Source organism: Amblyraja radiata, chromosome 25, assembly GCF_010909765.2.
Source record: "Amblyraja radiata isolate CabotCenter1 chromosome 25, sAmbRad1.1.pri, whole genome shotgun sequence".
In the NCBI taxonomy this organism is placed as follows: domain Eukaryota; kingdom Metazoa; phylum Chordata; class Chondrichthyes; order Rajiformes; family Rajidae; genus Amblyraja; species Amblyraja radiata.
Window position 1 is genome coordinate 33,359,846 of NC_045980.1, and position 12,701 is coordinate 33,372,546.

The window sequence follows — 12,701 nt, forward strand, 5'->3', positions numbered from 1 at the left end:
AGTGAAGTGTGTCAAAGATTCACAAGCCTCCGAGAGCAATAATTCCCGCGCATCACTCTCGTAATTGCGTAGTTGTGAATCCCAGAGTCCTGGGTCGATTTGCTTCACACTTTTCGCAGGCAGTTCTATCACCTTCTACACATTCACCCACACAGCGGTAGAGTTGCTGCCTCACAGCGCCTGAGACCCGGGTTCGATCCTGACAACGGGTGCTGTCTGTACGGAGTTTGCACGTTCCCTCCCGTGACCCGCGTGGGTTTTCTCCGGGTGTTCCGGTTTAAAGTAAGGTAGTAACTCTAGACTGTGCCACCGTGCTGCCCTTAGGTTTTTCCATGCCAGTGGGCCACATGAGTGGCAAGGGTGGGGGATACATTTGTGACATTTGAGCAATGTATGTAAACAGTATTGAATATTTTGTATAGCCTCCGAAAATGTCGGATGAATTTTTTGCACGGTTCATGTATTTTATATATTTATTTCCTGAATAAAGTCTATTTTGAATTTTTTTTTAAAAATACACTCAGCTCACGGAGTCTATGATCCGCTTGTAGAATTGCAGCAGGTAGTCCACGTGACAAAAACAGGAAGGCAGATGATTATCTGAATGGTGTTGAGTTGGGAAAAGGGGAAGCACAACGGGATCTGGGGGTCCTTGGTCATCAGTCACTGATAGTAAGCATGCAGGTACAGCAGGCAGTGAAGAAAGCGAATGGCATGTTGGTCGTTATAACACGAGGAGTTGAGGAGAGGAGCAAAGAGGTCCTTCTGCAGTTGTACAGAGCCCTAGTGAGACCACACCTGGAGTATTGTGTGCAGTTTTGGTCTCCAAATTTGAGGCAGGACATTCTTGCTATTGAGGGAGTACCGCGTAGGTTCACGAGGTTAATTCCCGGGATGGCGGGACTGTCATATGCTGATAGAATGGAGCGGCTGGGCTTGTACACTCTGTAATTTAGAAGGTTGAGAGGGGATCTTATTGAAACGTGTAAGATTATTAAGGGTTTGGACACGCTAGAGGCAGGAAACATGTTCCCGTTGTTGGGGGTGTCCAGAACCAGGGGCCACAGTTTAAGAATAAGGGGTAAACTATTTAGAACGGAGATGAGGAAAAACTTTTTCACCCAGAGAGTTGTGAATCTGTGGAATTCTCTGCCTCAGAAGGCAGTGGTGGCCAATTCTCTGGATGCTTTCAAGAGAGAGTTAGATAGAGCTCTTAAAGATAAAACTATTGTAATAATAATAATAATAAATTTTATTTAATGGGCGCCTTTCATACATCTCAAGGACACCTTACATAGTAATCGGAATAAAAACATATAATCGGAATAAAACAAGTAATAAAGACATCACAGAGACACAAATTAAAAACAGAATTCAATCCAAAAACAGAAAATCAAAAACACAGTGTGAAAAGAGAGCACACACACACTAGGGACAATTTACTAGTTACACCAAGCCAATTAACCTACAAACCTGGACATCTATGGAGTGTGGGATGAAACCGAGAGATCTCGGAGAAAGCCCACGCAGGTCACGGGGAGAAGGTACAAACTCCGTACAGACAAGCACCCGTGAGCAGGATCGAACCCGGGACTCTAGCGCCATGAGGCAGCAACTCCACCGTGCCGCCCAAGTCGCGTGATCCTGTTTCCTGTTTCCGCCGTTTGAGGTTCGCTGTGGTAATTGTTCTTTCCCAATATGTAGTTGCAGGTGGCGCAGAGCAGGATCGATTACATGGAGAACTCGATGGTGGAACGAGGGATCGTCAGCCAGCAGGAAGCGATCATCTGCGATCTGGAGAACAAGCTCGAGTTCCAGAGATCGCAACTGAAGAGATTTGAGGTGAACCTGCATCGTTTCCTTAGACGTTTAGACCCGACAGAGCGGTAACAGGCCCCTCCTGCCCGCCAAGTCCGCGCCGACCAGCGATCACTGCCCTACACACCAACGCCATCCTACACACACTGGGGACAATTTACAATGATGCCAAGCCAAATAACCTACAAACCTGTAGATCAGCTGACATCTAGAGCAGCGGATGCAAATGTCAGCTGATCTACATTGGTGAGACTAAGCGGAGGTTGGGCGATCGTTTCGCCGAACACCTCCGCTCGGTCCGCAAGAACCTACCTGACTTCCCGGTGGCTCAACACTTCAACTCCCCCTCCCATTCCCAATCCGACCTCTCTGTCCTGGGTCTCCCCCATGGCCAGAATGAGCAACACCGGAAATTGGAGGAACAGCACCTCACATTCCGCTTGGGGAGTCTGCATCCTGCGGGCATGAACATTGAATTCTCCCAATTTTGTTAGCCCTTGCTGTCTCCTCCCCTTCCTTAGCCCTCGAGCTGTCTCCTCCCATCCCCCAGCCTTCGGGCTCCTCCTCCTCCTTTTTCCTTCCTTTTTCCCCGCCACTCCACCCCCTATCAGTCTGAAGAAGGGTTTCGGCCAGAAACGTTACCTATTTCCTTCCTGAAGGGTTTCGGCCCGAAACGTTGCCTATTTCCTTCGCCCCATAGATGCTGCTCCACCCGCTGAGTTTCTCCAGCATTTTTGTCTACCTTCGATTTTCCAGCATCTGCAGTTCCTTCTTAAACACAACCTACAAACCTGCACGTCTTTGCAATGTGGGAGGAAACCGGAGCACCCGGAGAAAACCCACGCAGGTCACCGGGAGAACGTGCAAACTCCGTACGGACAGCAGTCGAGGTCAGGATCGAACCCGGGTCTCTGGCGCCGTGAGGCAGCAACTCTACCGCTGCGCCACCGTGCCCTCTCCTATTGCGATACCTCTCCCAATGTTTTCAGCTGCTGTTTTCCCAGCTGACCACCTCTTCATATTTCTTAATAACGTTTGCCAGGCCTGATTCATCGCCTTATCAAAATTTAATTCCAGTCCTAATTGCGAGCTCTCATTCTCTTGTCTCATCGGCACCATAAAAGCCTTGGTTAAGTAAAATGGCCCGGCCATTGTGTACGAGAATAAGATTTGTACTATTATCCCACAGGGTGGTGCAGCGGGTAGTGCCTCTGCCTCACTGCGCCAGAGACCTGGGTTCGATCCTGACCCCGGGTGCTGTCTGTGTGCGGAGGAGGGAGAAGAGGGAGTGACTGGGGGGGGTGAGACTGGTCCTTGATGATGCTGCTGGCCTTGCCGAGGCAGCGTGAGCTGTAGATGGAGTCATTGGATGGGAGTTAGTGCTTTTCTCAAGATTCACGCATCTCCAGTTCCTTGTATTTCTGTAATATCGCCCTTCTCTCTGGCGGAATATGTCGACATGTTAATTTGATTCTGTCCAGGCTGTTATCTGAGCCTCGGGCAGTTCTAAATCTGTCGAATCCTTTTATTCACCTTAGCCGTTGATGGGAAGTGGCTTTTACTTGCTCTGCTTCGGCAGTAAGGGCCTGTATGTGTGTCCAGCGACAGTAACCGCAAACGGCGGCTAATTTTACCGAGCTTCGGAGATGCAACGCGGAAGCAGGCCCTTCGGCCCACCGAGTTCGTACCGACCAGCGATCCCTCCCCGTGCCCTGGCTCCTTCCCACAGACCGAGTACAATTTACCAGTTTCACCCAAGCATTTAATCTCTAGTGATACGGCGCGGAAACAGGCCCTTCGGCCCATCGAGTCTGTGCCGACCAGCGATCACCAGCACTATCCTGCACACACACACACACACTGAGGAACAATTTACAATTTTACCGAAGCCAATTAACCTACAAACCTGCAGGCCTTTGGAGCATGGGAGGAATCTGGGACTCCTAGAGAAAGCCCACGCAGGTCACGGGGAGAACGTGCAAACTCCGTACAGCCAGCACCCGTAGTCAGGATCGAACCCGGGTCTCCGGCGCTGTGAGGCAGCAACTCTACCGCTGCCCCAGTTTACAGATCATTTTCTAACCTCCAGCTGTTTTCTCAGCAAACAGCTTACTCAGGATCCTGACAGCGTTCAGAAAGGCTGGCCTATCTGCGGCAATATTTTTAGAAAAGATTGAACATGTGATGCACTAATGGCAGTGATTTATTCCAATCATGTTGCCTTGCAGTGCAACTGCATTGTTGCCTGTAGTTCTCCCCAAAGCCTCGTGGTGCCTCTCGCTTTCCAAACCTTGTTGTCACCAAAAAAGACACGACAGGCAGGCTGGAGTATCTCAGACGGGTCAGGCATCGTCTCTGGAGAACATGGATAGGTGACGTTTCGGGTCGCGACCCTTCCTCAGGCTGACCGTAGTAGGGGTGGAGAAAGATGGAAATAACAGAGGTGGGGGGGTGGTGGGGGCAAAGCCTGGCAAGTGATAGGTGGACACAAGGTGCTGGAGTAACTCAACGGGTGAAGCAGCATCTCAGGAGAACGTGGTTAGGTGATGTTTCATGTTGGGACCCTTCTTGAGACTGATTGTGGGGGTGGGGGGAGGGGGAGAGGTGGAGGGGAATGGGGTGTGGGGGGGGAGAGGTGGAGGGGGAGGGGAATGGGCTGTGAGGGGGGAGAGGTGGAGGGGAATGGGGATGGGGTGTGGGGGGGAGGGAGAGGTGGAGGGGAATGGGGTGTGGGGGGGGGGGGGAGAGGTGGAGGGGAATGGGAATGGGAATGGGCTGTGGGGGGGGGGGAGAGGTGGAGGGGAATGGGGTGTGGGGGGGGGGGGGAGAGGTGGAGGGGGATGGGCTGTGGGGGGGGAGGGAGAGGTGGAGGGGGATGGGGTGTGTGGGGGGGGGAGAGGTGGTGGGGGATGGGGATGGGTGTGGGGGGGGGGGGAGAGGTTGGAGGGGATGGGGTGTGGGGGGGGGAGGGAGAGGTGGAGGGGAATGGGGTGTGGGGGGGGGGGAGAGGTGGTGGGGGATGGGGATGGGGTGTGGGGGGGGGGAGGAGGTGGAGGGGATGGGGTGTGGGGGGGGGAGGGAGAGGTGGAGGGGAATGGGGTGTGGGGGGGGGGAGAGAGGTGGTGGGGGAGGGGGATGGGGTGTGGGGGGGGGGAGAGGTGGAGGGGATGGGGTTGTGGGGGGGGGAGGGAGAGGTGGAGGGGGATGGGGTGTGGGGAGGGGGGAGGGGGAGAGAAAGAAAGCAGGTGCAGGACAAAGCCTGGCTGGTAATAGGTGGATACAAGGAACTGCAGATGCTGGGTTTACAAAGAGAAAAGACACAAAGTGCCGGATCAGACAGCATCTTTGGAGAGCACGGCTGGGTGACGTTTTGTGCCGGGACCTTGCTTCAGTCTGAACTATGAACTTATGAACTTATCCCTCCTCTAACACTAATGAGCATGCGCCCAATTGCTCATTTATAGCACCGCGCTTAAATGACTGAGTTGTATCAGATCCAAAGACATGAGTTCAAATCCCACCTTGGCAGATGGGAAATTTTAATTACAAGTACAGGGTAATTAAATAAATCTGGGATTGAGATAAAAAGCGATAGGCTCAATAAAGAGTAACGAAGTAACTATCGGATTGCTGAAAAATTGAACTAATTTACTAATATCCCCTTGAGAAGGAAGCTACCCACAGAACATAGAACAGTACAGCAAACCTGAGCTGAATATGATGGGATGCTGAGGCTCTATGTTGCGCTGGTAAGGCCGTGTTTGGAATATTGTGAGCGGTTGGTTATGGGCACCATATCTGAGGAAGGATGTGCAGGCTCTGGAGAGGGTCCAGAGGAGGTTTACAACAATGATCCCACAAACGCGTAGCCGTAGATTAACTCAGCTGGTGCTCCAGTTCCCTCCCACACTCCAAAGACGTACAGGTTTGCAGGTTAATTGGCTTGGTAAAAATTGTAAAATTGTCCCTGGTGTGTGTGGGATAGTATTAGTGTGTGGGGGCGAAGGGCCTGTTTTCGCTCTGTGTCTCTAAACTAAACTAAACTAAACTAAACTACTGGCAGATAATAAGCTGGAGAAACTCAGCGGGTGCAGCAGCATCTATGGAGCGAAGGAAATGGGCAACGTTTCGGTCCGAAACCCTTCTTCAGACTGATCGGGGGTGGGGGGGCGGGGAGAAGAAAGGAAAAAGGAGGAGGAGCTCGAAGGCTGGGGGATGGGAAGAGACAGCAGGAGGGCTGAGGAAGGGGAGGAGACAGCATGGACTGACAAAAACGTTGCCTATTTCCTTCGCTCCATAGATGCTGCTGCACCCGCTGAGTTTCTCCAGCTTTTTTGTCTACCTTCGATTTTCCAGCATCTGCAGTTCCTTCTTAAATACTGGCAGATAATAGTTGGTCTTGGCATCATGTCCAGCACAGACAATGACGGGCCAAAGGGCCTTGTTCCTATCCTCTCCTGTTCTATAGCCGTCTGAACTTCAGATACAGAGTTGAATGCGTGTTTTGTTATCGTGTTGCGGCTTCAACCACAGAGGCAAAACTCTGCATTCATACATGGCTGCGTCGTACACAGACTTCACACACTATCAACTATTCCATCTTGTCAAATCATCCACTCTGTAATCAGATCAATGAAATGCCTGTTCATTTTCTCTCTCAGAAGCCACTCTGAACTTTTCAACAAATGAAACGGTTAGCTCATGTTCCTTGTGGCAATTTGGATCTTCACACACTGCGTCTGGCTGCTGCTAACTCGGTTTAGGAATAGTTATTCTCTGCCCCTGCCCTCTATGGATTTCATGGGAGCCATGGAAACAATGTGGAGAATTGACTTGCTGGCAAAAAGGTTTAAATCAAGAGAGCAACAGCATGATAGGAAGTGTGTTAGTCAGGAGAATCTGTGCATTGTACATCCAATACAGGCTGTATAGAAAGGTGATGATTGTTCAAATGTCTTCTCTCTCTCGAGGAAGGCTGCGCATTGAGCGGCGGGCGCTTCGCGCGAGCCGCGAGCGCCCGGGGGCGCGCGCCCTGGTCCGCGCTCCCGCGCAGCGCAGCGCGAGCAAACACACACACACACACACACACACACACAACACACAAACACCACACACACATCACACCATAAAACAAACAAACACACACAAACACTCACAACACACACACAAACACACCACACACAACACAAAAACAAACAACCACCCACATAACACTCACACACAGCACACTCACAACACATCTCACACTCACACTCACACACACACACGCAAATCACACCACTTCAACACACACATCATCACACACACACACAAACACACACACACTCACACACACACACTCACACACACACACATACACACACACACACTCACACTCTCTCACACTCTCACACAAAAGCAAAATGGTCAGGTAGTTTGAACAGACTAAAATGTTTATAGCGCAGGAACTGCAGATGCTGGTTTACACCGAAGATAGACACAAAATGCTGGAGTAACTCAGCGGGACAGGCATCATCTCTGGAGAGAAGGAATGGGTGATGTTTTGGGTCAAGACCCTTCTACACCTATAGTTGGGGAATCAAAAAACAGAGAACATAGGTTCAAGGTGCGATGGAAAAGTTTCAATAGGAACCTGAGGGGCAACATTTCACACAGAGGGGTGGTTGAGGATGGGGTGAGCTGCAGGAGGAGGTCGTTGAGGCAGGTACCATCCCAACAATTGAATTACATTTAGACAGGTACATGGATAAGACAAGTTTGGAGGGATATGGGCCAAGCGCGCGCAGGTGGGTCTAGTGTAGATGGAACATGTTCATCAGTATGGGCAAGTAGGGCCGAAGGGCCTGTTTCCACGCTGTATCACTCTATGACTCCATGCCTTTAAACATTCTTGACTGCTATTCCTCTGAATTTCTTATGTTTTTATTCATGCCCCGGAATGAGTGGGTTGACCTATGATGAGCGTTTGTCGGCACTGGGCCGGTACTGGCTGGAGTTTAGAAGGATGAGGGGACACCTCATTGAAACTTACAGAATCGTGAAAGGCCCGGATAGAGTGGATGTGGAGAGGATGATTCCACTAGAGGGAGAGTCTCAGACCAGAGACCCAAACCTCATAATAAGAGGACGTTCCTTTAGAAAGAAGATGAGGAGGAATTTCTTTAGTCAGAGGGTGGTGAATCTGTGGAATTCATTGACACAGAAGGCTGTGGAGGCCAAGTCAATGGATATTTCTAAGGCAGAGATAGATAGATTCATGATTAGTACGGGTGTCAGGGGTTATGGGGAGAAGTCAGGAGAATGGGGTTAGGGGGGAGAGATAGATCAGCCATGACTGAATGGCGGAGTAGACTTGATGGTCGCGGGAGTTGTGAACTGGTGAGCTTATTTGAGGTAAGTAAGTAAGTAACTTACAAGGATGTGTATACTGTGTATACAAGGACACTGTATGTCATGTTGTTTCTTGTGGGCGGAGCACCAAGGCAAATTCCTTGTATGTGAATACTAGGCCAATAAACTATTTACTTACTTACTTGCCTATTTGTGGTTCTAACCAGCGGTTTGACTGTCCCTGGCCTTGCAGACGCTGGTGCTTCGGCTGCGAGACAGCGTGGTGCGGATGGGTGAGGAGCTGGAGCAGGCTGCGGAGGGTGAGGCCCGCGAGAGGGAGATGGCGGGCCGTTTCCAGCAGCGCGTGGAGGAGATGAAGGTGGAGATGGATGAGCTTGCTCAGAGGGAGATGGAGGCGTCGCGGAAGGGCATGGAGCTGGTAAGCAGCGTCGGGTCTCATCCCCGCAGGGTAACGAAGCATGGGGGGGGGGGGGGGGAGATGGAAGGACAATGCGGCACGGTGGCGCAGCGTAAGAGCTGCTGCCTCACTGCGCAAGGTTCGATCCCGGCTACGGGTGCTGTCCGAACGGAGTTTGCACGTTCTCCCCGTCACCTGCCTGGGCTTTCTCCGAGATCTTCGGTTTCCTCCCGCTCCCCAAAGACGTGCAGGTTTGTAGGTTCATTATCTTGGTATCAATGTAGAAATTGTTCCCTAGTGCGTGCAGGATAGTGCGCGCGTACGGGGTGATCGCTGGTCGGCGCGGACTCTCTTGTTTCTGCGTTCCATGTCCAAAGTCTGAAGTCTAAAGCGTTAAACCCACCCGGATGAAACCCAAGAGCGTCACAGGGAGAACGTGCAAACTCCACACAGACAGTAGTACCCAAGGTCAGGATCGGACCTGGGTCTGTAACAGCTGTGCCACAGTGCCATGATGGAGCTTGGGAATAATGGAACTGTTGCTTCGTGGACCTATTCCACTATGTACCACTTCGGTGACCCTCGGACTATCCTTGATCGGGCTTCGGTACACGTGACAATAAACTAAACTCAAACTAAAAGAAAGTAATGCTGATGAGGAAGGAGAAATCGTTTAGAAGGATGAGGGGGCCTCTTATAAAAGGACTGGACAAGCTAGATGCAGGAAAAATGTTCCCAATGTCTGGCGAGTCCTGAACCAGGGGCCACAGTCTTAGAATAAAGGGGAGGCCATTTAAGACTGAGGTGAGAAAAAACTTTTTCACCCAGAGAGTTGTGAATTTATGGAATTCCCTGCCACAGAGGGCAGTGGAGGCCAAGTCACCGGATGGATTTAAGAGAGAGTTAGATAGAGCTCTAGGGGCTAGTGGAATCAAGGGATATGGGGAGAAGGCAGGCACGGGCTATTGATAGGGGACGATCAGCCATGATTATAATGAATGGCAGTGCTGGCTCGAAGGGCCGAATGGCCTCCTCCTGCACCTATTTTCTATGTTTCATCCTTCGAGTTAGGCATGGGTTAAATATTTTTTAGGGCATCAGTATTCAGGAAATCGGTGGTTATCGTGCGATGATTTCAAGATGAAAAACTCTTGGTGGTTGTCATGGTGACGTCCATGATCCTAAATGCAGAGTCCATGTTATAATTGAATAATTGGTCCTAAATAACATACGAATAGTTATAAACCAAATTGTTAATTGTGTTTATAATGGTGTCAAACGAACTGCTAACTGCTGTACTGAAAAAATACTGCAAAATGATATCAGCCGCTTAAATAGAACTGAGCAAAGCATGTCAACAATTTCGTTATTCTTCATCCAGCGGTGAATCATTGCACCAAGCGTATAATATATGTCTGAAGAAGGGTCTCGGCACCGAAACGTCGCCCATCCCTTCCCTCCAGAGACGCTGCCTGTCCCGCTGAGTTACTCCAGCTTTTTGTGTCAGCTCTTTTATGAATTAAGGATATGGAGTGCAAAGACCCTGAAGACATTTGATTCAGTGGGAGGCAGATTCGCTGAACACCTCTGCTCGGTCCGCCTGGGCCTACCTGATCTCCCGGTTGCCAAACGCTTTAACTCCCCCTCCCATTCCCACACTGACCTTTCTGTCCAGGGCCTCCTCCACTGTCAGAGTGAGGCCCAGCGCAAATTGGAGGAACAGCACCTCATGTTCCCCTTGAGCAGCTTACACCCCAGTGGTATGAACATTGACTTCTCTAACTTCAAGGACCCTTGTATCCCCTCTCTCTCCGTCCCTCCCCCACCCAAGTTGTACCAGCTTCAAAGTCATCTTGTTGAGTCTCATTGTCTCTAACTAGTTTTCACCTAGCCGCAGCCTACAATGTCCTGTTTCCTTTATCATGTTACTTTTTTTGCATATCTTTCATTCATTTGTTCTATATCTCTCCACATCAACGTCTATATCTCTCGTTTCCCTTTCCCCTGACTCTCGGTCTGAAGAACGGTTTTGACCCGAAACGTCACCTATCCCCTATCTCCAGAGCTGCTGCCTGTCCCGCTGAGTACTCCAGCTTTTTGTGCCTATCTTCTGTTTTAAACCAGCTATCTGCAGTTCCTTCCTACACATTCACTGGGATCTTTTAGTTAGTTTAGAGATACAGTGCGAAAACAGGCCCTTCGGCCCACCGGGTCCGTGCCGACAAGCGATCCCCGCACATCTAACACTATCCTACACACACTACGGGACATTTATCACCAAGCCAATTAACCTACAAACCTGTACGTTTTTGGAGTGTGGGAGAGGAAACTGAGAGCTCGGAGGAAAACGAAGCCAGGCACGGCGAAGGAGAGAGGTTTCGATGAACGTGCAAACTCCGTACAGATGGCACCCGTAGTCGGGATCGAACCTGGTCTCTGGCGCCTGTGAGGCGGCAACTCTACCGCTGCGCCCCGTGCCCCCCCCCCCCCCCCCCCCCCCTCCGGCACCTCGCTCCACAGACCCACCTCTGTCACCCCTGGACATGACGGTGAGACAGGGGCTGAGGTCACCTTCTTTGTCGATGCACTGTGCGAACCTCAGGGGGCACACATACCTGTCGGTCGACAATTGCCAGACTACACACCAGACTCCCACACCGCGGGCACCCCATCCCGCCCATATGTTCCACGTCCCTGGTTTGGCTCGGTGGACGGGCGGTGCTGGGGGGAGGTCTCCACTTGTAAAGTCTGCTCCGAACACGATGCCAAAATGGCAACGCTATTCTTTTCCCAAAATGGAATCTCTACCTCTATCTCCAGGTCTGGCGCGCTGGCCAGCGTTAACCCGTACACTAGTTCTCATCGTCGGCGGTCACTCAAAACGAGTATGACTGTCCTCTCCATAGGGTGGACAGTCAAACTGGTTCTAGACTACACTAGTTTCAGCCTACATACATGAGGGCCAATTTACAGAAGCCAATTAACCCACAAACCTGGGAGGAAACCGGAGCACCCGGAGAAAACCCCCGCAGGTCACGGGGAAGAACATACAGCGCCCTAGTCGGGATCGAACCCGGGTCTCTGGCGCTGTGAGGCAGCAACTCTACACGCTCTGCGGCACAGTGCGAAGAACTAGACTGCCCTGGGTTCTGTTTCAATTTTAGTCTTAGTTTTAGAGATACAGCGGGGAATAGGCCCTTTGGCCAACGAAGATGCACACAAAAAGCTGGAGTAACTCAGCGGGACGGGGCAGCATATCTGGAGAGAGGGGATGGGTGAGTTTCGGGTGGAATCGGGGGCGAAGGGCTTATTCCGCACAGTAGCTCTGAAATAAATTAAAGGAAGCCTGATACAACTCCCCCCCCCCCCCCACCCTCTCCCCTCCGCCTCAGTCTCGCCTAACCCGAACCCTCACCCGCCCTCCTTCCCAGCCCCCCTCCCCTTCTGCCCCTCAAACCCAAAACGAACCATCCCCTCCCTACCAGCCCCTCCTCTCCCTCCCCTGGTCCCCTCATTCCTAACTCTCACCCCTCCCCTAACCCATCTACTCTGGGAACATGCTTGTGAAACCGTGTATTGCCTTGAGGTGGATCAGCTCCATGTTACTGAAGCAGACTAAAGATCACCGTTCCGCCCGTGCTTCTGTGTTATGTGCGGCGTGCATGTTTATGTTGGATGATACGCCATTATTAATACATTAATGTGAAATGTTCTAAGGCTCTGAAGTTGCCAAACCCTGAGGCACAGTCCACCTTCATCTTCCGTACACTTTACAGAGTTGTTTGTTAGGAAAAACAATGAATTATTCATTGATGTTTGCATTGGAGGAGAGCGAGCTTGCTTCAGAAAACTATGTTCAGCGGCTCTGACAGGCCCTGAGTGATAGTCATTATCAGGGCGAGGGGTTGGCCTGACTGTACACACGGAGAGTTGTGGCGAGGGAATGTGAGCCGCTTGCAGTCACCCGTCAAAAGATTGGCTGCATAGAGGTGGGGTAGTTTAAATGACACACCATGCACTAGCATGCAGCCATGCATGCCCTGCGGACAACATATGCATACGCGCCAACGCGCACGCATGCTCGCAAACACCGTGCAACTTAACGCACATGAGAATACACGGGGACAATCAGAAC

At 51.1% G+C, this 12,701-nt stretch overlaps 1 protein-coding gene across 1 annotated transcript in view; it reads left to right on the forward strand.

Moving 5' to 3' along the window:
• The window catches only part of myo18b (myosin XVIIIB), a 140,969-nt gene that overhangs the window by 107,595 nt on the left and 20,673 nt on the right, over positions 1-12,701 (forward strand). Inside the window, exons 37-38 of the mRNA XM_033043064.1 lie at positions 1,705-1,842; positions 8,402-8,587. Of these exons, the coding sequence (XP_032898955.1) occupies positions 1,705-1,842; positions 8,402-8,587 (324 nt within the window). The remainder of the gene's footprint in view (positions 1-1,704; positions 1,843-8,401; positions 8,588-12,701) is intronic.